The sequence below is a fragment of the Mycetomoellerius zeteki genome, unplaced genomic scaffold (genome assembly GCF_001594055.1).
Source record: "Mycetomoellerius zeteki isolate Tzet28-1 unplaced genomic scaffold, Tzet1.0 scaffold233, whole genome shotgun sequence".
In the NCBI taxonomy this organism is placed as follows: domain Eukaryota; kingdom Metazoa; phylum Arthropoda; class Insecta; order Hymenoptera; family Formicidae; genus Mycetomoellerius; species Mycetomoellerius zeteki.
The window spans coordinates 65,033-88,113 of record NW_017257209.1 but is presented as its reverse complement, the minus strand read 5'-3'; the positions used below and the strand labels follow the sequence as shown (position 1 = coordinate 88,113).

The 23,081-nt window shown below is 32.2% G+C and overlaps 3 protein-coding genes across 7 annotated transcripts; 2 read left to right on the top strand and 1 right to left on the bottom strand.

Moving 5' to 3' along the window:
• Nucleotides 1-3,058: 3,058 nt before the first annotated feature.
• On the top strand, nt 3,059-5,930 carry LOC108723428 (protein FAM114A2). 3 transcript variants are annotated; one of them, XM_018449195.1, is made up of 5 exons: nt 3,060-4,207; nt 4,289-4,603; nt 4,782-5,386; nt 5,462-5,779; nt 5,848-5,930. In XM_018449195.1, the coding sequence occupies exons 1-5, from the start codon at nt 3,508-3,510 to the stop codon at nt 5,920-5,922; spliced, it is 2,013 nt and encodes a 670-aa protein (XP_018304697.1). In that variant the 5' UTR covers nt 3,060-3,507; the 3' UTR covers nt 5,923-5,930. The 3 variants fall into 3 exon arrangements, with proteins under 3 accessions (XP_018304695.1, XP_018304697.1, XP_018304696.1); XM_018449194.1 differs by having other exon boundaries at nt 3,061-4,207; nt 4,286-4,603; XM_018449193.1 differs by having other exon boundaries at nt 3,059-4,603.
• A 459-nt stretch (nt 5,931-6,389) lies between these two features.
• On the bottom strand, nt 6,390-10,063 carry Nup58 (nuclear pore complex protein Nup58). Of its 3 annotated transcripts, none has more exons than XM_018449200.1 (8): nt 9,904-10,063; nt 9,363-9,712; nt 8,757-8,958; nt 8,279-8,652; nt 7,979-8,203; nt 7,829-7,903; nt 7,690-7,713; nt 6,720-6,794 (listed from the first exon to the last, which is right to left on the bottom strand). In XM_018449200.1, exons 1-7 carry the CDS (start codon nt 9,969-9,971, stop codon nt 7,697-7,699), a joined length of 1,311 nt encoding a protein of 436 aa, XP_018304702.1. In that variant the 5' UTR covers nt 9,972-10,063; the 3' UTR covers nt 6,720-6,794; nt 7,690-7,696. The 3 variants fall into 3 exon arrangements, with proteins under 3 accessions (XP_018304699.1, XP_018304702.1, XP_018304700.1); XM_018449198.1 differs by lacking the exon at nt 7,690-7,713 and adding an exon at nt 7,497-7,530 and having other exon boundaries at nt 6,722-6,794; XM_018449197.1 differs by lacking the exon at nt 7,690-7,713 and having other exon boundaries at nt 6,390-6,794.
• Nucleotides 10,064-10,611: 548 nt separating this feature from the next.
• Nucleotides 10,612-22,031, top strand: hppy (MAP4K3-like protein hppy). The gene is given in 22 exon segments (XM_018449196.1): nt 10,612-10,900; nt 10,977-11,034; nt 11,338-11,493; nt 11,750-11,982; nt 12,070-12,333; nt 12,565-12,760; nt 12,843-12,946; nt 14,037-14,104; nt 14,853-14,936; nt 15,837-15,875; nt 17,060-17,113; nt 18,039-18,106; nt 18,220-18,366; nt 18,528-18,588; nt 18,590-18,674; nt 18,953-19,157; nt 19,239-19,422; nt 19,628-19,905; nt 20,044-20,127; nt 20,207-20,299; nt 20,378-20,504; nt 21,163-22,031. Coding segments are annotated over 22 exon segments (2,802 nt in total). The 5' UTR covers nt 10,612-10,786; the 3' UTR covers nt 21,263-22,031.
• The last annotated feature ends 1,050 nt before the right edge of the window (nt 22,032-23,081 follow it).

The following is a 23,081-nucleotide window of genomic DNA, read 5'->3' as shown; positions in this document are numbered from 1 at the left end:
TTGTTATTAAAAATAAGTCGTAAAAGGAACATTCCGAAAAACAGTAAATTACTAAATGTCGAGCAAATAAAATTTCGTACAGATGTGTCAGATCGACATGTCCATTAAACTTTTTTGCAGATATCAATTTGCACTATTTTTTTTTCTTCAATCCTTTATTTTGAAGTGAGCAACTTTAAAAGGATTTTTTCCTCTTTTGTATTGAAAAAAGTTACAAACATTTAAAGAGACAAGAAAAAACTAACTTTTTCTTTTATTTTTATTCAAAGTCATCAAAATCATTAAAAATAAAATATTTAATAAACAATGTTTATCAAAGTAGTTATGAAATCATCAACTATAATGTTAACAGATGTTTCTCTCATGAATTTTTTCAGATTTTTTTAAGACCAAATAATTATAACTAGAGCCCGGACTTCATATGATTTTCCGTCTCGCGCACGAAGTACCGCTGCGCTAATAAAGTAAACAAAAATGTGTCTAATAAAAATAAAATGCTTGAAATACAACTTAATTCATATGTATGTAGCTTATTTAAAATATAAATATTAACACATTTGTAAAAATATAATATAACCGTAATGTTAATACTTTTAAGCGAAATAAACGTCACACGTGCATGTAAGATTGCAGAGATTAATATTTTTAATCCACAATTTGTGAATGTAGCACGATTATACGAAACAAGTATCAATTTATCATCTCGAGTTGAAAAGTAGACGTATTACCACAGGTTATACTGTGCCATTAGCAGTGTTGAAAAGTATCTAGGTAAAAGTATCTAGATACAGTATCTAGATATTTTAGTTGTACCTAAGTGCATTACCTAGATCCTTATAGGCGGAGATATCTATATCCGTATCTATTAATAGTTATTTTTTGATACGGTATCTTTTAAGTTTTAGATACATAGATACAAGGTATTTATATACAAATGTGCCGCATTAAGAGTGCCTTCCTACAAGTGACACAGTGGCTGCGTTCCGTTTCACGCATGATGCGCATAATGCATCTTTTATCCTTGTTATTCACCGAATATTAAACAAGGATAAATGATGCATCATGCACATCATGCGTAAAACGGAACGCAGCCAGTATAACACAGTGATCACCTCATTCTTGTTTAACATTGACGAACAACAAGGATGCAATGATGGTACACTGTGCCTCATATCGTGTCATCTGTGTCGCTTGTTGAAAAGCATACTAAATCAACTCAGAAATTAGCACAATCTAGTATTAGTACCTATGCGCTGATATACTAATTAAAGACCGATATTCTTATTAAAGCTGTTCATTAAAACTAAAAATTTACCATGTAATCAAGAGTAAGAAATTGATAATGAGTAGAATTAATTTTATGATTTATCAGTTTTGTAGATATGCATATGCATGTAAAACTAAATAATACTCGATTTTTATTTAAAACTATTAATGAAACCGATTTTAATGTTATAGTCTGGATTTTGTTAAAATAAACAAATAAAATGTGATATTTAATTTACGTTGCTTATTACTTCTATTTTTCCTCTTTTCCCCCATTTTTCCTGTTTTTTTTGTTGAAAGTACCTAAAAAATATCTAAATTTTCAGATACTTTTTATTTATATCTGTATCTATACTTAGGTAATTGTAAAAAATGTATCTATACTTATATCTAAATACTTTTCCCATACAATATCTATATCTATATCTAGATATCTTTCAAACGGTATCTGTTCCAACACTGGCTATTAGTCATAAATCAGAAATTAGAAGCTGGAAATTGACGACAGTGATTGGTCAATTTCCAGCTTCTAACTTCTGATTTATGACTAAGTAATGGCTTATTGTAGAATGGTCATTAACGACAGTAACGATATCGTTATATTATCGTTGCGTAGTTTTTTTATTATATTATAAGTACAATTTGTTTTTGTTAATTATATTTCTTAATTTTTTAAATTAAATTTATTCAAACTAAAGTTGTTTTCATTTTTTATTATTACGAACCTTTTAATATTTCAGATTAAAGATTTGTTCTAATACAGTTGAACCAGTTTCAAAAATTATCAGAAAACTGCGTATTATATCTCTATTTAAATAATTATACCACCGACGAGATACTATTAAAGACCGTCAACCGTGGGCAAATTTTCGGCGGTATAAAAAGGGCCCCAAGGACTCGGAGGTAATCGAAGAACGCTAACATTATCGACAATTGATATAAATTTGCTATTATTAACATAAATATTTGACTAATACATTATTAAATTCATGATATTTTATTACATAAATGCTCTATAAATAAATATGCATATTTGTAAAGCTATAACATCCTATATATTGCCGAAAAATTACAATTTTTTTCTCTACAGTTATTATCTCTGTTGATAATCGAACTTTGACGATAACACTGAAATCACAATTTTAAAGAAAAATCGAGTATTATTGAGTTTTAAATGCACGTACACCGATAAACACGTCTACTAAACTAATAAATCATAAAATTAGTACAATATTATCAGTTTTTTTTTACTCTTAATCACTTCAATATTAACAAGGATGCGAACTCCCATAAGGATGTCTTTAATAATATCTCGTCGGTGATTATACTGTGCAATAAAATGTTATAATGCACAAATTTTTGATAATCACGAATTAGTTCAAAAATATGTAGGGACAAAGCCCTAAAATTTTCAAATTTGTCCTTTATTTTCATTAAGAAAATATGGTCAATTATATACAAAACCTGCGCAATGACTAATGTAACGATATCATTAATACGATTGTTATTAAATTGAACTGAGATTAAAGTTAGTCTACATTAATTAGAAGGTAGAAACGAACATTAGCCGCGGGAACAGGGCATCCAGAAAATCTTTTAAAAGAAAAATAAAACATCTTTTAATCATCTCTGTTGACAGATTGTAATAACCGTGGAAATCTGCTCCCTTCCTCTGCTGAAAAAAAACGTGTCATATATTTTTGAACGATGTGATCGTTCATTGCACCTTTTACACTCGTCACTCTCTCTCTCTCTCTCTCTCTCTCTCCTCTCCTCTCCTCTCCTCTCTTTCTCCAACACATACACGCCGCTTACGTTTCGACTGCCACGCGCACAAGAGAAGTGCAGAGCTAACATTTAACTTACGGGGCTTCGACGGAGTGCAACGGACTGCCCTGGACCGAAACCTGGAGCAGGCGAGATCGTCTCGCATGCGCAATCGTCGCCGTGAACGCCACGAAGGCGTATTGCGAATGATTGCGAATTTAGCGTGCTTGTCCGATGACTCCGTCGTCCACGTGACCGTCAACGTATATAAACACACGCACACGCACATACGTGTGTGCGTGTACGGAATATGATGTGGAGCATATGTTGACGGCAAGCTTACGCTGGCTTACGCCTCGACGCTGAAAAAGTTGAATTCTTCGATTCGCGATAAGATACTTAGGCGTCAAAATCTGCCGAGCGTGTACACAGGATTTCTCATCTTTTCCAGGGACAGTCCCATTAAACGAAGAGATGGCGACGTCCGAAAGCGATGCCGACTTTGAAAGCGCCGACGAGGAATTGGGCCGTGGGATGTTCGTTAAGAGAAACATCCGGGCGCCAGTCTACCGAACGACGGTTGACTCCGAGTCAGACGATGATACTGAATATGTTCAACACGCGCCTTGCGATATCACCAACTGGCAGAGCAGATCTGAGACTTTCCGAATGACGCCAGATGTGTTGACTGGTCGAAAGACTTTGGTCGATAATAAGGATGATAAGATAGATAGTAATGTCAAAGTTGAAAGTAATGCATGTACTGCCAAGTCGATTGGTTGTGTAGAAAAGGCTTCTAACGAACGAGAGACTACGTCCCCCTTTGAGTCAAGAAAATCTTCATCAATCTCTGCGATATCAGTAAAGGACAAAGAATCTGTGGTAGAGAGTAATAAGATCTTGGAATCAGATGTCATGTCTGAAGTAGAAGCTACAAAAACCAAGTTGGATAACAAGAAAAGTTTTCAAATAAAGCAACAACAAAGTACTACTCGCCAATTGGATACAAAAAAATTAGGAACTAGACTTACAAAGGACAAGGTCGATGAGCCTTACGTCAGTATAGCTATGGAACTAGAAGATTCAGCCAAGTGTTCAAATGAGAAATCCTTACTGTTTGTGAGCAAAAATACAGAATGTAAATCAGAAGAAAAATCAAAAACTCAAGTAACAGGTAATCAATTTAGACCATCAAATGATTTGTCAGAAATAGACATGCCAGAAGAATTAAAGTCGAATAAAAAATTTAAAGAAGTTTTTCAGCCTGAAGGTTGGGAAGGACTTGGAGATGACGTCGAGTTGCCTGATGAATTGACAGAAGAGAAATTGCAGCCTATGTTACAGAGGCTCTCCTTGGCAAACAAAGAAGAGGACAAAGACGAAAGTTCTTTAGGAAGCTGGGGCAGTTGGGGAAATTGGGGTGTAACTTCGTTAATCAATACAGCTTCTGCAAGTGTATCTACTCTGACTAGTCATGTGTCTCAAGGACTTACACTTTTGGAAGGTACAATAGTACAGGATCCTACAGAATTGGAAAGGATAAAGCAAAATACAGTTCCTGAAACTGATGGTATAATATTTAGTATAAATTCTATATAGCACTATGATTTTTATATATATGTTTAATAACATGTATATAATTTTTTCTTATTTTTATATATTTATAATTTTGCACTGAATATATTAATCATACAAAAATAAACAGTTAATATATACTGCTAATTATATCTGCTAATTTGTGTTACTAGGTGCACAGCCAGAGACCCAGGAACAAGAAAATCGATCGTTCAGTTCGTTCGGATTTGGGAATTTGATATCAGGAGTGTCTTCAATTACAAAATTGGTTGAATCCACCGGTAGCAAAGTTATGACGGGTGGTTTAGATACATTGGAGGCTATCGGAAAGAAAACAATGGAGGTATTGCAAGAGGGTGATCCAGGATTAAAGAAAAAAAGGTCCTTTTTCATGAATGAGCCGGAGAAACCAAACTTATCGCAAATTCTCAGAGAAGCGAAGGAAAAAGCCGAAACTGAAAAGAAAACGATCGAGGAACGCGAATTAGCAAGAAAGGTGCATTTCGAGAGTCTGTTCGATGATTATCAGGGACTCGTTCACTTAGAAGCTCTGGAAATGTTATCAAAACAGAGCAATATGAAAATTCAACAATATTTAATCGAGTTGGATACAAACGACTTAACATCTGTGCAAGAAACATTAGAAGAAATCAAGGAACTTTGTGATCTAGGTGATGAAGATGACGATGAGAATAAAGATGATAAAGATTTGAAAAGCAGATTAAAGAACGCTCGTCACGATCTTAGTGTTGATATTACTTATGAAAAATTATATGATGTAAGAAAATATATCCCTATCAAAATCAAAAGAATTCCGTTTATCATCATGACAAAAACAATTCTGTATTTTCAGATTTGGACAGAAACGGAAAATTATCTTGCGTCATCCACGACGTATACAGATCAGGAGATCTTTCAGAATGCTATATCGACATTGGCACAGTTTACAGCACTCTCCGTAGAGAGATTTCATAAGACAGCAGAATTGTTGTTAATCAAAGAACGTCGCAGTACAGTGAACGAAGCAGATGCCTTGGTACAACTTACCAATGTTCTATCCAATCAGATTAGCTTACTGGCCAATTCATTTTGCGATACGTTACATCAATTTGCCGAGATTACGAAAAAACCAGATAACATCAATGCGAACATAACAACGATTTTCTTAGAAGTAAGTACTTTGTTGAATAATTCAAGTAACATGATGATCGTAATATTAAAAACTTTTTTTTCACACAGGCTGCAAATGCAAATTCATATATTCAAGATGCCTTTAGACTTCTTATTCCTATTCTACAAGTTGGTGCAATCTAATGAATAATTATGAAATATATTTAAAAAATACTTTTATACTTTATATTTAACAGTATCGTCTAGATTAAATACAATTGCCAATAGGCATAAAGCATAATGTTACTCTCGTTTCATAAACATTGTCCATTTTATCTTTCAAACAGTATCTATATTTGAGAAAGGGACCAATATTTGTTATTAATTCCATTAACAATATATTATTTAGATCTCTTAACTGAATGTATTATTTGTCATTATTGACTTGCAGTATTTCGCGTTGTCATCAAACATAAGATAGTTACAGATATATACATATGACAATACATGTACACATATACATTGGGATCCATTAGACAGGTTTCAGTAGAAAATTGTTTTAATGCATCTGTGCACCAGTAATGCACATATATATATATTATTACAAAATAATTTAACTTTAGATATTTAATAATATAAAAGTATGGTTGATGTGTAAGATACGGAATATCTGTAACATAAGGTACAAATTCCAATAAAGATTATGCTATGTATATATCGACAACACATGTAAAAGAAGATAAGAATATCACAATGATTAATAATGATCGATATAAAAATACTTTTGCTTTAACACGGTCATTAACGTTAACAATCTGGTAGAGGAGACTTTACAACGTGTGTTGAAGATAACAATTTGTGTTACAAAAAATGGTTCGAAACGAATGATCAATGTTTCCCTCGTTTATTACCAATGGGAGGCTTTTGAAGTTGAAAGTTTGAGCTGGTTCCGTTTACTGGCAATGGTGAAGTCAAATTAATTGGTGCGTTAAAATTTAAACTTGCTGTTGGCGGTTTCGTAGATGAGCCTATAGCAATATTAGTAGTAGATGGTACTGGCGTTGAACTTTCCCAAACTGTAACAATATACATATTAACATTGTTACTTTTAATTCTCTTGGAAGGACTGTAAAAGAAAACATGTGTAATAGCTGAAGCCACGGAGTAATATCTCTTTTACCATTAAAAAGATAAGACAGCGTTCACATATTTTTGAGATATATTTCGAAATATAATATTAACCAATTTTATCATGTTAATATCACTTATTGTTAAATATATAATTGATGTTTTTATATTAATTGACATTCTTATTACATCATCACCATAAAAATATTTGTATTTATACATTTATGTTACGGTTTTTTTAATCCTTAAATTTCCACTTTAAAATCGGTTGAAAAATGCAAAGGAATGTGTATTTTAATATCTCTACATATATCCTGCAAAATTTTGTTAGACTCCGTGACGAACGCGACAATATTTTTTGAATAGTATCCATATTTGCAAGCATTACTGCATAACATTGGTAAAGCCGAAAGCACTCAAAGCACACTTATAGAAGGCATTGTCATCTGTTAAGAAAGCATGATTTTGATATTGAATCTTTCGATAGCATCTCAATGCAAAGTATATAAAAGATTAACAATATTGACATAATTATCTATATAAATTAATTAGTTACTTGACAAGAGATTTATATACAGGCAAAGAAGCGCGTTACCCTTTTTCCATCGCGACAATAACAAAGAGAAACTGAAATTAAAAAAAATGAATACCTCAATAATTAAATTACAGCCCCTATTTTTTTTCCTGAAAGGCAAAATCAAAATCAAATAAGATAAAAACAAAAGACAACTGTATCTTTCGTTAAATAATAAGGAAGAAAAGAAGAAAAAGTAGACAGGCTAAATAATTATACACGTTAATTCTATTTAATAATAAACGTCGTTATATGTTAGTAAGTTCTACCTCATAACTAGATCCAGGCAAGACCTGAAGGTAGGAAATCTTTAGGGGACGGTTAAAATCATCTTTTTTTTTAAAGGAATCGTTTACTTAGCGTAAGGATAATTAAATTACAAAATGGTCAACAGTAAGGCTTATTTACCTAAAGGGTTTCGTGTTTCATAACTCGCTGGCCGATTTGAGTTTAATGTTGTCGATGACAAAAAGTTTTTATTTCCTGTAAGCATTAACCTCGTTTTTCAAAATCTACAATATTCGAAATTGATACAATTTGAAATACACGTAAAATTACCTGGTCCAAAAGGAGTGGGACCACTCGTGATTTTACCAATGCTGCTTCGATTAGATTTACTGTTCACCTTGATAATGTCGAAAACATTAGTGTTATCTTTCAGCAAGTATTTCCTGAAATTGAGATACTGTTCCTTCTGCTGTTGTACTTTAGCATGTACACTCTGTAGTCGGCCAGCTACTGCGACTAAAGACTCATGAAGTTTACTCATGGTCGCTGTCAATTCTAACGACAAAGCAATATACCATTAACAATATTCCTCATTAATCCAAATAAATTCAATGAAAGAACAAATTGTACCTTGCGGCGTTAAAGTTCTTGGCGCCATCATGGTTTGTATGTGTTTCTCGGTTGTCTCAATTTGTGATCTAAACAACATCAAATCTTGTTCGAAGCTTTCAGCTAATTCCATGAAGAACTGTAGGGGCATATTATTTTCATATTGCAAGCCGGCTGGAGTATCGTGTGTTCTTTGAGCTATTTCAGAGCTCTGCAACGCTTTCGCAGTGTCCTGCTTCAGCTTATCAGCTGAAGAACGATCTCGTTGCACTGATCCAGATAATACGGATAAGATTTCCATTAGGGACGCTGTATCTTCCGCACATCGATTTAATGGTCTCGCCGAACCTCTTGCAATATCAGAAGATAGGCCTTTTTGCATTTTTACAAATTCCCTGTAAAGTATATGCTATTGTACTACGTGTACATCTTGTACATAATTTATATGTCTATATACAAGTCAATTATTTTCTATAGGATTCATTTTATTCATAATTACTTGAATTTGTCTATAGTTTGCATAAGCTCATTTGGCAATAGATTCTCCTTAGCTGCTGTTGAACTACTATTTCCTTGAGAAAGACCCTTATTATTAACAGAAACATCTAAACCACCAAGTCCTTTACTAGTAGTAGTAGTAGTAAGAACAGTCGGCTTTGAACCCAATAAAGTGCTTCCAGTTCCAGATCCAAATAAGGGAGCTGCATATAATTTGTGATAATCGATCATAATAATGAACTTTATATTAAGCCTGCACAAGATGCTTGTTTTCCTACTGGATTCCTAGCTGGATTAGAATCTTGCCATCGTATTGGCTGCGATACTGATAGTGTCAGCATCATAGCCAATACAATGGCAAGATTTTAATCCAGCTAGAAATCCAGCAGGAAAACAAGCATCATGTGCCACTGGCTTTAGAATAATAGTTTATTAACAACGACATATATTTTACTGGCTTTAAGAATGGACCATAAACCAATCAAAATGCCAATAACAGCTACAACGTATCAGTGTCAAAAAATCAATACTATAACTGTATTACACAGTAATCACAAGATGGAGAATACAGTTTAATATATAAATAAGAATAATAAAGTATACATACTGTTGGTAGTAGCTGTACCAAAAGTTAAACTTCCTGTTGCTGTTGTATTAGATGGGGTGCCAAATGTTAGAGTGTTTGTTGTAGCTGGTGTACCAAAGCTGAGACCCGTGAATAAGGGTGTGGATGTTGTAGGGGTAGGAAATAAACTAGGAGCAGTAGTCATTGTAGTAGCTGTGTTGGATCCTAAAAGGAGATTACTGCATTGTGCTGGTGTAGAGGTTGCTGGAGTACCAAATCCGAAATTGAGACCTATAGAAGTCGTTGGAGTAGCCAAGGCGCCAAACGTTAATGTGCCAGACGTTGTGGTTGGAGTGCCGAACGTGTTGCCCAAACCGAAGCCTGTTGCTGGCCTAAACAACAAGAACAACAGTTTACAATTAAACATCAAGTTTTCCTCCCCTTTGCAGAAAATAATTTTATAGTTTTTCAATTCACAATAAATACGTATTAAATAAAAAAAGATACTTGAACTTCATGTTGTTATTTATTAAAGCTATAATAAATTTTTATTGTTTGGAGGTTAACATCGACTATAGTTTACTTTTGCGCCGCAAATCCAAAACCCGTGCTAGCAGAGGTGACCGCTGGACTTCCTAACGTAAACGCCATTTCTTGTCGAGTAAATAAATATAAATATATCACACGCGATAAATAATTTATTTATAATATTCATGTAAACACCGCGAATTGCCGCGAATGTCGCAAACTTCTTGTAATGTCTTGTATTCAGTTAGAGCATGCGCAGAAACAGTAGTGCCTATTGGACACTGGAACTTCTTCCAGCTTATACTAGACGCTCAGTGAGCTCTTGCATCTGATTGGCATATTCCATTAGATCTAAAAACATAGACCAAACTGGTACAAGAGCTCACTGAGCGCTCAGTGAGCGATGATGCTTCTGGATGCATCCTATAAAAAGAGAGAAAAGAAATGGACAGTGCAAGAAAGAAGCTAAAGAAAACACCTATTAATAATAATTTCGAATTAATCAAAGTTGCCTGTATAAAGAGGTTTGTTCGCGTTGCATGCTCCAACATGTTCCAATATGCTCCTACCATAGCTCCTACTCACTCCAACGCGCTTGATAGAAGTGAGTAGGAGCTATGGTAGGAGAATGTTGAAACATGGTGGAGCTTGCAACGCGAACAAACCTCATAAATGAATTCGGCAAACGTGTAGTACTCCAATTGACCGCTAGCGCGCACGCGTTAACGAGCGGTTGGTTCAGCTGTTGCGGACAATGGCGACGTTTCGACGAACGATGTGACGTTCCGACAGGCTAAATGTTCCCGCTACGCTGCTTAGACGCGGTTGCACGTAAACGCGTATCGGTTCGCGGACGCTGAGACCACGATACGTGGCCCTGAGTATCCTATTGTTCTTTCCTTTTTTTTCTCTCTTTCGATACGTCCTCGTCACTTGCGATGGCTGCGGTAAACGCAAATGCGCTGTCCAGTGACATAAGCCGTAGAAATCCCCAGGATGAGTATGAACTTATACAGAGGATAGGCAGTGGGACCTACGGTGATGTCTACAAGGTCGGTATTTCCTTAGACTTGACCTTCCCGTCAATGTCCATGTCAAGGCGCCAATTACCGTATTTCTTCTCTACAGGCTAAACGTCTCTCCATGAATGACCTCGCGGCGATTAAGGTTATCAAACTGGAGCCAGGTAAGTGTGAATGTCCACGAAGTGTCCAATATCATATGGTCATCATAATCGACTGCTCTATTCGATTATTTGTCAATTTTTTACTTTGTACAAAATATTCTTTTTGTAAAGTGTCATTGCAATTTTTCGTACAAGTCATGTGAGATAATATAAAAGTGCAAACGATATGAAATACTTGTATATATTCTGATGTTTAAATTATCTGTTTGCATGTACTTTGTTCCCCCTTAATAAAAATGCTGAGGTGTTACAAATTTTAGTGTTACAAAGTAGGATAGTTTGCAACATCTGTATGTCTTTTAGGTGATGACTTTGCAATCATTCAACAGGAGATCTTAATGATGAAGGACTGTAGGCATCCAAATATTATTGCTTATTATGGAAGTTATTTAAGAAGAGACAAATTGTGGATATGTATGGAGTATTGTGGAGGTGGATCATTACAGGATATATATCATAGTATGTGAAATATTTATTACTTAATATTTATGTAATATATTAAAAGAGATATAACACATCAAGCAGTTTTAATACTTAAAATATTTGAACAGTATTTAAAAAGAATAGACTTATCATATAATTTATAAATATTGAATTAATTATGTATAAAATTATATAATACAATATATATATATGTATAATATGCAACATGTAGTCTTAAATAATTTAAATTTGGTTCTAAAGCAGTTGTAATTGAGTTTTAATATATTTCTAGTAACTGGACCATTAACAGAAATACAAATAACATATATGTGTCGGGAGACCCTCACTGGTTTAGCTTACTTACATAGCATGGGCAAGATGCATCGTGATATTAAGGGTGCCAATATATTGTTGACCGAATCTGGTGATGTAAAATTGGCAGATTTTGGTGTGTCAGCGCAGATCACCGCGACGATTAACAAGAGAAAAAGTTTTATCGGTACACCTTATTGGATGGCTCCTGAGGTATGTTCATGTTTATCGATAGGTATTTAACACATTTTACAATTTACAATTGAGGATCGGTATAGCTGATATTTTTATAATGTGCAGGTAGCAGCCGTGGAAAGAAAAGGTGGTTATAATCAGTTGTGTGATATTTGGGCATGTGGAATAACCGCAATTGAATTAGCGGAATTACAACCACCAATGTTTGACCTACATCCGATGCGCGCCCTGTTTCTCATGTCCAAGTCTGGCTTCAAGCCACCGACATTGAAGGATCGCGATAAATGGAGTCCAACGTTCCATAATTTCGTCAAAATTGCCCTCACAAAAAATCCGAAAAAAAGGCCGACAGCAGAGAAGTTGCTTCAGGTTATTGTTATTTTATTATTGGGTAGATATACTTATAAAGTCTATATTTTCCAAAACATCCTCTCCGAAGAAAATTTTATTCGAAATATATAGTACACTATACTATACTATATTATATCGAGTAAAATTATCCTCTTAGAGAACTTTGTGAAATGTAGCCAAAGAATGTAATATCTTTATGAAATAATTATCAACGTATATATAGTCTATAGGAGGTATTTCGAATTGTAGCATGCGTTTTTCCAAGGAGAGATGAGTAAGAGACTGGCTTTAGAATTATTGCAAAAAGTGTCGAATCCCAGCCATATGTTTACGGATCTGGAGGCCGATGAAGATGGGGCGGTACCCAATGTTCCACAAAGAATAGCCTCACGTCACACTGCAAGGCCTAGGCCGAAAAGTCCTATATCACAACTGGATAGTGATGGTAAGATTAATAATAATTAAATAATGAATGACGAATAATGTCTTATACTATGATATAATCGTGATTATTATTTGTCCTGCAGATCAAATCAACATTGACGGAGGGACATTACATAGAGATGCTATATCACCATCTGTGGACAGTAATCCAGCATGGGATATTATGGATATCATGAATAATGTTAAAGTAAGTTCATTACAGACATTTATTCCATTTATGTGCTATTCATTAAATATGCAGGGTGTCCCATTTTAAATAATGCACTAAGATTTCTCGAAAATTATAGTAGATACAGAAAAACGTTTCAAACAAAAGTTTGTATGATTCGGAGGAGGACATAAGAAGAATACCATTGATTTGATCTTGGATGGGGTTGCCAAGGCCAGGTCAAGATCACGTCGATTTTTTAAAATGGAATCTCCTATTTTTCATTACATTTTATCGTAGCTTATCTCGAGAGCCTTTCAAAACACTATAATAAATTATTTTTCGAGTTATAAGGTTCAAAAGTTACAGTTGGTATTAGCATTACGCAAGTTGTTCGACCGACGACTAAAATCTCTTGAATGTTGTTCAGGATCATGTTCAGGACATGTAGTTTGTATGATTCGGAGGAGGACATAAGAAGAATACCATTGATTTGATCTTGGATGGGGTTGCCAAGGCCAGGTCAAGATCACGTCGATTTTTTAAAATGGAATCTCCTATTTTTCATTACATTTTATCGTAGCTTATCTCGAGAGCCTTTCAAAACACTATAATAAATTATTTTTCGAGTTATAAGGTTCAAAAGTTACAGTTGGTTACCTTATAACTCGAAAAATAATTTATTATAGTATTTTGAAAGACTCTCGAGGCAAGCTACAATAAAATGTAATGAAAAATAGAGGATTCCATTAAAAAAAAATCGACGTGACCTTTCGTACTGTAACTTTCAAGTCTTATAACTCGAAAAGTACTAATGAAAAATAACTTTATTATAGTGTTTTGAAAAGCTCTTGACTCCAGCTATTAAATTCTGGCATAAAAAATAAAGTATTCCATTTTAAAAAATCGATATGACCTTGACCTAGCCTTGGCGACGCCACCCAAGATCAAATCAGTAGTACCTTCTTATGTTCCTCTCTGATCCATACAATTTTTGTTTGAAACATTTTTCCATATCTATAGTTTTCGAAAAATCTTAATGCATTATTTAAAATGAACACCCTGTATTTTTCAAGCGATTTATGTCAATAATATTACAAATATGATTTGCTTATATATGTACATATAGGCCGTGCACAATTGTGATGTGCATCCAGACTGTGGAATTGGATCTGCGTTTGAAGACGCCCAAGAAAAGTAAGTTGTTTTATACTTTATTCCATCAATTTTTATTATACACGGTGTGCGGAAAACACCAAAGATATCGAAGCTTTTCTGTTACTTTCACTAATATGGTAGTTGCTGTTTTGTTCGAAATTGTAAATATATCCGCTTTATAAATATGCAAGATCCCAAAGATTATTATATAAAAAGATTTTAGACACAGACTTGCATAATGTACATATTTATGCAAATATTTATATTGTCTTATCTTCTATATGTTCTATATCTTCATAATGTACATATTGATTAAAGAGAAGTAGATATAAGTTATAAATTCAACACAATCATTATATACATTGCTAAACAAGACAGCAATATAGTATACATTGTATTATAAAAATCACAAACATCTTACTCTCTTGGCTGATAATAACTAATAAATACATTGCATATGGCATGTGCTTATGCTTGTATCATGTCATACTAGTTGTTAAAGTAAGAGAAATATGTACATACATTCATTACTTTTACATTTGAAACAGCAGCACATCATATTCTGAAGTATTTTAATAAGTAAAAAATTTTTTTAATAAAGCAAAGCAGAAATAATTGAAAAGATATTCAATTTTTAAGTATAAAAATAGATTTATTCTTTACAATCATTATCCCCTATATTATTATAATTAAATTATTTTTCTTTGTTTTTACCACGAATTAAAACTATTTTATTCAAAAAATTGTGATAGTATATCTTTCAAAAATATACTTATTTTTGTATCAGTACACTTGGTGCGAACCTTAAGACAAGTAAAATATCGAAACGTCGTAGCAAAACTGGCACAGAGATATTTCGTATGTCTTTAAGGTAATACAAACATTGGTTTGAAGTGAAAGATTTTTTTTACTTTTAATATAACAAAAATATGTTTTTATATACCAAAACAAATTATGCTATTTACACTCATTTACTTCTACAAAATGCTTGGAAATTTGATCGGCCCCGTGAATTATGGAAAAATCTCTATTAAATAAACTAAATTATCGTTCTCTCTAATATAATATAAAAATTTAATCAAAGCGATTTTAGAAAGTCAAACATACACATTATATTTGAATAGAGTTAACATACTAGATATTTAATCAAGGTTTTCAGCCAAATATAAATAATTAAATATTTATATTTAACCAATAAAATAATTAAATAGTGTGAATAATTATATACATATATATATGAAAAAAATAATTTTGTACAGATAACTGACGAAACAGATCTAATAATATATTATACAAAATTATAATTCCCTACTTTTTGCATGTTAGGCAATAAATGTGATTGCTTGTATGATATTGTGCATGATAGCAGAGTTGTTATGCATTTTATTAAAATAAGAATGGTCACTTCGAAATATATATACATCAACATTATTCATCTACTAGAATTACTTATTTTCGGATATAATTGAATGAAAAAAAATTATTAATTATATGCATCATTATATTCTTTTCATAAATATTAAAAAAGTTTTAATGAAACTTGTTTAAACCGTCGTTTAGTTTGTACAGAAATTGAGATTACTACCACAGTCTTATATTTTTTAATAACGTGTAGTGTTCGACTATTAAATAATATTTACATCCTGCCTCTGTCAATCCTTACTCCCATAGCACACCTGCCCTACGTTTTGTTTATAATCCATTCCTATTATTCTTTGTATATTTTTAATTTTTCTGATCAGTTTGTAATTCTAATAATTTCTCCCAACAGGAGTCTATTGCAGTACATTGATGAGGAGTTGTTGCTAAGGTATTGGCAGGTAACCCTTTTCCCTTGCACCTTGCACCTTGCACTTATATCTCCTAATTCTGTGAATTCTTGTAAATTGCATTATTTAAACGATTAATTTGTTATTTACTCGCTCACGTTTCTTTGATATCTTGTTTCTCTTATTGCAAATATTTAAATGCATGTTTCAAATTAACAGGTACTTTTCTTTAATTTTGTTAATTTTTATTTGATTCCTTATATGTATTTTATTTTCAAATTATCCCTTAAGTCGCATTTAAGTTGAGTAGGGAAGCATATAATTTCTGAGTGATATATATTTGAGAAACTAATTCAATTAATTGCGTTTAAAAAACCAATATATGTTTATATACAATATTTTAATATAACTGAACGACAATAAAGCTATATATAATAATTGATTAAATATAAATAATATAATTATACAATAAAATTAAAACTATATAATAAGAAGGAAGCACAACCAAATATCACAATTTAGTCAACATTCACAGTGTGATCTACAAGAAATATTAATATGCACAATTTTTAGATAGACATAGAATGAAAAATATATTTTTTTCTTGTTACGTATTTGATGTTATTTGTTGCATGTTAGTTTTTTCAATATTCTGAACACAAACTATTTTTACAGTATATCAGCCAAACTGGTGAAGGAAGTTTATATATATGTATATACGTATAACAAGATGTTTATTAATTAAAGTTTCTATTATATAGGATTGCCTATATATTCTGTTAAAGAGAGGAAAGAGACCTCTTTCAATTCTATACTCTTTAATTAATATAATTATAATATTAATGTATTTATAATTATCACACTGAAAATTTAAAATGCAATTTACGAAAATCAATTGCAATTATGATTGTTATAGACTTTCTTAATATATTATTGTGGATAAAATATTAAGATTGTATTTTATATAGAAACATGTGTATGTGTCGACATCCGTTCAATCATCTCGTAATAAATCTTTATGTAAAAGTGTAACACATTTGAAAAGCAGAAACAGTACTAATCGTTTTATCAAGTATTTTATCTCTTAATGTAATTTATTTATTTATGTTAAATTAAATACATTGTTTATAAAATTCCAAAACATATAATCATATATTAAGTAGCACCACACACAAAATTAGTTTACAATTTTATAGTATATGACCACAGTTTCACATGTGTGCAGGGGGAATGCAATGTCGATGGTTGGTGGGCATTGCGACCAGCTATATTCCCTGCAGTAAGTAAATAATGAATTACAGTAAAAAATTTTATTTCCGATATTTGAGATATTGTGAAAATATGATTTATTTTATTATGGATGACTAATTGAAAGCGTATAAAGTCTAGAAACATGTACAAGATCACATTGTACTATGCAAGTAATTATTATTTCATTAATATGTTTTATTTAAAATATTTAAATATCCTTTATCCTTTATTAAATAATACAGGGTGACTATTGGGATTGTATTGAAAGTAAATCGTTATATTCTTTTCCTCCATTTTGATGATCGTTTTTTTTATTAGGATTTTCGAAACTCGTTAATTTCATGCTGACTCATAAATTGACAACAGTTCAAATGAAATTGATGAGTCTCAAATACTCGACTTTAATAATAAAAAAAAACAATCATTGAAACAGAAGAGAAAAAATATAACGATTTACTTTCAACACAATATCATTGATCATCCTGTACAAGTACGAAAATAGAGATGTTTGATTCTATTATGCGGGGAATATTAATGGCTGACGTATCTGTTTCTGCGTATGATTTATTTAACTAGCAATATATGTTAATTTATTTCAAAATATCAGAATAAGCCTTATATGTACGTCCAATTGTATTAACATCTTAATAACGCGATTGTGCCTTGTGTACTAGCTAGAAATATGTAGCTTTACATCTCGTACTTTTCCATCACATCTTATTCGACTCCTTGTTCAAGCTTCATTCAAAAAGCTGTTATATATTCCAGAAAGAATATACAGTCTAAATGTTTATTTATGATTTATAATATATTTATGCAACATTAACATTTATATCTTGTTTATTTTCTATATATTATTAATTCTTTATTAACAAGATTTACGTTTCTTCTTTTGTAATCATTTCAAGAAAACGATTGTATATTAACATTCATTTAAATATTTTCTTTTTTAGAGCTACTCTTCCATTGGGGGAATCTTCGAACGATTGCGAAGTTCATTGTCCATATTACAATGTATCTGGTACGTATGTATTGTGAATTGATAAAAAGGATGTCATTATATTCGTATAGTCTATAAATAGTCCCCTTCTGTATATCTACATGTATGCAAATAAAAAGTAGATTTATATATAGGGTCTCAAGCGAGTCCCAGACGTCACAGCTCCGTGGACGAATTGTATGGTCTCGTCAATAGTTCTCAGTCTTTAACAGCTGTGAATGGACAACGTCAACGATCACTATCGGACAGCGGCCCTAGGGATGAGCCCGCACAGTCAAACGGTATACATCATGAGCTTAGCATTTAAATAATGTAAATATTCACACGACAATATTGCCTAGATAGCTTTTTATTAAAAAAATTATTTTAAGAGATTATTAATATCTTTGTTAGATTCAATCGTTATTTATTTTAACTATATCTTATGCATTATCTTTTTCAGGTGACAATGAAATATCGGCTGATCGAAACAGGGAAAGTATGAGTCCCGACTTACTATCGGATTCGGAAGAGACATACACCACCAAGACCGATAAGTAATGGACTGCCTCCTACCCCGAAAGTGCACATGGGAGCATGTTTTTCAAAGGTCAGTTTACACAAAGCGAAGATTTTATATTATATTTTCTCGCAAAAAGATTGTATTACAAATTATTATATGTATTATAAATTATTTTTTATCGCTGTACATAAATTTTTTTTGTATCTTACATTATATTATAAATTATTATTCGGTTATACATATATTATTTGTTATATACTCTTTACTTTAATTATTTTTTCAGAAAATACTTTACGAAAATATTTTTACCACATTGTTCTTCGACAGCTGTTAATAAGATTATTTGTTATTTTTATTACAAACAGGTATTCAATGGCTGTCCACTGAGAATACATTGTACCGCAAGTTGGATTCATCCAGATACAAGGGATCAGCATCTGCTTATCGCAGCGGAAGAAGGAATTTATAATTTGAATTTGAATGAACTTCATGAAACTGCGATAGACCAGCTGTATCCTAGACGCACTATCTGGATGTATGTTATCAAAGATGTTCTTATGTCTCTTTCCGGTAAGTAGATTTTGACTGTATTGATGTTGTTGCATGACAGACTGATTTATATATTTTAAATATGAACAATGCGTATTATAGGAAAAACACCTCAATTGTATAGGCATGATTTGTTAGCGATGCTAAGTAAACAGACTCATAGATTTTCGTTGCATATGAATAAAATACCAGAGAGATTAGTCCCTAGAAAGTTCGCTCTAACTACGAAAGTACCGGACACCAAGGGATGCACCAAATGTTGCGTTGGAAGAAATCCATATAATGGGTGAGTGAAAGCAACATTTGTATATTTTCTTTAAAAAATATGCATACTCTTCAATGAGAGAAAATTGTAAAGAAACTTGTAAAGAAAGAAGTACTTGTATTATTGATTTTTTGCATAAAAAATTTGGTATCTAATATAGAATATTTATCCTTATTTTTTTGTCTATTAAGTAAAATTTGACAAACAATGATATATTTTCTACCAGGTACAAGTATCTGTGCGGTGCTATGCCGGCAGGTATATTCCTAATGCAATGGTACGATCCATTGAATAAGTTTATGCTTTTAAAACATTTTGACTGCGTTCTACCGTCGCCTTTAAATGTTTTTAAAATGGTTATCACGCCTGAAATGGAATACCCGATGGTGTGCGTATCGGTTAAACAGCCATATCAGCAAAATAAATTAAAGCTGGACTTAATTAATATGAATTCGGGAGCGAGTTGGTTTCATAGTGACGAATTGGAAGACATAGACGGCTCAGGTATGCTTATGTTGTATATGTCCGACAATAACAGTTCACTTGTTTATAATCTTTATCTTTATCTTTAAAACATCTGAAATGATCTCTATAATTCAGAAAATGGGTCAGAAAATTTCTGTAATAAAAATATTATTTCAGCAACTGTGATACCAAGACGAGAGAATTTAAACGTTATTAACGTTACGCAATTCGAAAAAGATGCAATACTCGTTTGTTATGATAGTGAGTACTATTAATGAATATTAAAGGTATTTTACCGCGCATAGTGGTATGTTATTAAATTGAATTTTTGTATTTATAGATGTGGTGAAGATGGTAACTTTACAAGGAAAACCCCGTATTAGCAAAAAGCAATTGTCAGAACTACAGTTTAATTTTCAAATCGAATCTATCAGTAAGTATAATATATTTCGTTTATTTGTAATCTACTCTGTAGTCTTCATAAATAAAATCGTATGATTTATATTTCCAGTTTGTCTACCTGATAGTGTATTGGCATTCCACAAACACGGTATGCAAGGTAGAAGTTTCAAAAATGGCGAAGTTACACAAGAGATTAGTGATCCGAGTAGAACTTACAGGCTACTTGGCTCAGATAAGTACGTATCTAACTAAATAAAAGTGGCGATTGCATGTTAATTTAATAGAAATTTTGAAGAATAATTCAAGAGGATTAATAATAAATAATATGAAATAAAGGCCTAATGCCGGTCGAAGAATTGCTTTTTAAATAATTCAAATGCGAATTATATATATATATATATACACTATATATCTGTTATATTTTTCGTAATAATTAAAATTTATTTACAGATTCCATTAGGTTAAGCTCTCTCCAATAGATATCTATTGAGCATCAAAATTTAATTTGTGATATTATTTCAGTAGCTGCGTTTCTAAAGTCCGGAAAAATTTTGGCGCGTAGTGAATATGACTACAAATATGGTATATATGCAAGTACATATGTAGTGTGTGTGTATGTGTGTGTGTGTATATATATATATATAATTCACATTTGAATTATTTAAAAAGCAATTAAGATCTAGCTTCGACCGGCATTAGGCCTTTATTTCATATTATTAGTGAGTTCACGCATCGGTCTTATGAGATTTAAATTTATTAATAATAAAGTTTGCTATTCTTTTAAAATCCCTGAAAGATATATCGTGTATTAAGTTTTATATTTAATATTTTATTGATATATTCAGAGGAGTTAAATACATGAAGAGAAAACAATTAACCTTACATCTTGTACAGGGTTGTGATGTTGGAGAGTCACTTAGTTCATAGTGGCACATTGACTGAGTCGGAAGGAGCAGACTTGTACATTCTTGCTGGACACGAAGCCAGTTATTGAGCATTGATCCTAAATAGTGACCACCCGCTGCATGGTCTCACATGATATGTGATTGAACTGCATGTAATGTGAAATGACTACGAGAACGGTGAGATTAAAGTATGCGGAGGTGAAAATTTTACAATTAATTATCCTACCGCGAATGTATGTGCACAACCAGCACGACCAGCGTGCAATTTAAACACTGCGATAGTCGCGCTGTCTTTCCGTATAGTCGATATATCGTATAGACTGGTAATTACTCGCGGTAATTTTTTTTTTTTTTTAATGAAAGAGCTAGGCAGCACTTTCAGTAGACACGAGTAAAGGTATGATGGGGGGAGAGAATAGTGAATTTAACAAGAGGACAGAGTTAAGAGAGAATATGCACGCGAAATTATCCTTATGCCTAATCAAATGAAGCTAATAATAGTTACACCGTTTCGAGAGGTGTCGAATAAAGGCGATTTACTAATTTAATTAGCTATATATATGTATAAATTACGCTCTTATAAATTGTTTAGAATTATGAAGAGAGATCTAAAATAATCTCAGGAATAGCCTTGTTTGGAAAAATGTGAAAATCATAAAAGCCGTATTAAATGGTCCAAAATAACCAGCCGTATTGATGTATTAAAATTGATAATACAAAAATATGATATTTTTCTTCAAATTCGTCTTTCTATAATCTATACAACGATGCATATTAAATAAAAATAAACAGAACAATCTATTCCCGAGATTTTGATTTTACTTTAAATATATTTGGCAGTAGATACATGATTTTATAGGAGCGTATTTTATCGAAAATATTTTCCATATTTTTCTGCCATTTTAATATACAGAGTCATCGAAAAGTATCGGACCCCCCTAATATCTTCAGTTAGAATGCATTTTGGAGAAAATGTCCAATAGCAAAGTTGTATGGTTTCAAGCGAGGAGTAAGATGATGACCTTGACTTTGATCTTGACCATGTCCTTTAAGGTCATTTCAAGGTCAACCTTATTTTTTTAAATGGAACCCCCTACATTTTATTGCATATTTTTATAGCTTATCTCGAGAGCTTTCCAAAACACTATAATAAAACATTTTTTCATTAAGTACTTTTTGAGTTATAAAGGTTTGAAGTTAACAATTCTTACTGAAAATATTAGGGGGATCCGACACTTTTTGATTAATGTATTTTCTTTAAACCAATTAATTGGTCTCATTATTCCGCGCACAAAAGTATTAAGGTTATGATTACTGAAAACTAAATAATATTTTACAAGATTTACATTTTGTGTCAAAAAATTGTTAACTTCAAACCTTTATAACTCAAAAAGTACTTAATGAAAAAATGTTTTATTATAGTGTTTTGGAAAGCTCTCGAGATAAGCTATAAAAATATGCAATAAAATGTAGGGGGTTCCATTTAAAAAAATAAGGTTGACCTTGAAATGACCTTAAAGGACATGGTCAAGATCAAAGTCAAGGTCATCATCTTACTCCTCGCTTGAAACCATACAACTTTGCTATTGGACATTTTCTCCAAAATGCATTCTAACTGAAGATATTAGGGGGGTTCGATACTTTTCGATGACCCTGTATAGTAAAATTAACTAGCATACCGCCTTACTGCAAGAGAATTGTTGCATTACATTGCTTTAAACGCGCGAAAGTAACGAAGTTCTTGCAGTGCTGTCCAGGTTACACATTTCCAGTTTTATCTTTCTAAGACTACATCTTATTTAATAGCTTTTAGTCTTCGAAAACCGTTTAATCATAATAGCGTATAATAGAATAAGAGTTTAAAACGTGTTTATATTTTTAACGATTACAAGATTACTAGACGAGACG

What these genes read in the sequence shown, in the direction of transcription:
- Nup58 (XM_018449197.1), bottom strand. Translation starts at nt 9,971, where the DNA reads ATGGCGTTTACGTTAGGAAGTCCAGCGGTCACCTCTGCTAGCACGGGT. An exon ending in TTTGGATTTGCGGCGCAAAA is followed by an intron (nt 9,713 to 9,903) that starts GTAAACTATAGT and finishes CTTGTTGTTTAG; the next exon opens with GCCAGCAACAGGCTTCGGTT. An exon ending in TGGTACAGCTACTACCAACA is followed by an intron (nt 8,959 to 9,362) that starts GTATGTATACTT and finishes AATTATATGCAG; the next exon opens with CTCCCTTATTTGGATCTGGA.
- LOC108723428 (XM_018449193.1), top strand. Translation starts at nt 3,508, where the DNA reads ATGGCGACGTCCGAAAGCGATGCCGACTTTGAAAGCGCCGACGAGGAA. An exon ending in TACAGTTCCTGAAACTGATG is followed by an intron (nt 4,604 to 4,781) that starts GTATAATATTTA and finishes TTGTGTTACTAG; the next exon opens with GTGCACAGCCAGAGACCCAG. An exon ending in TAACAACGATTTTCTTAGAA is followed by an intron (nt 5,780 to 5,847) that starts GTAAGTACTTTG and finishes TTTTTCACACAG; the next exon opens with GCTGCAAATGCAAATTCATA.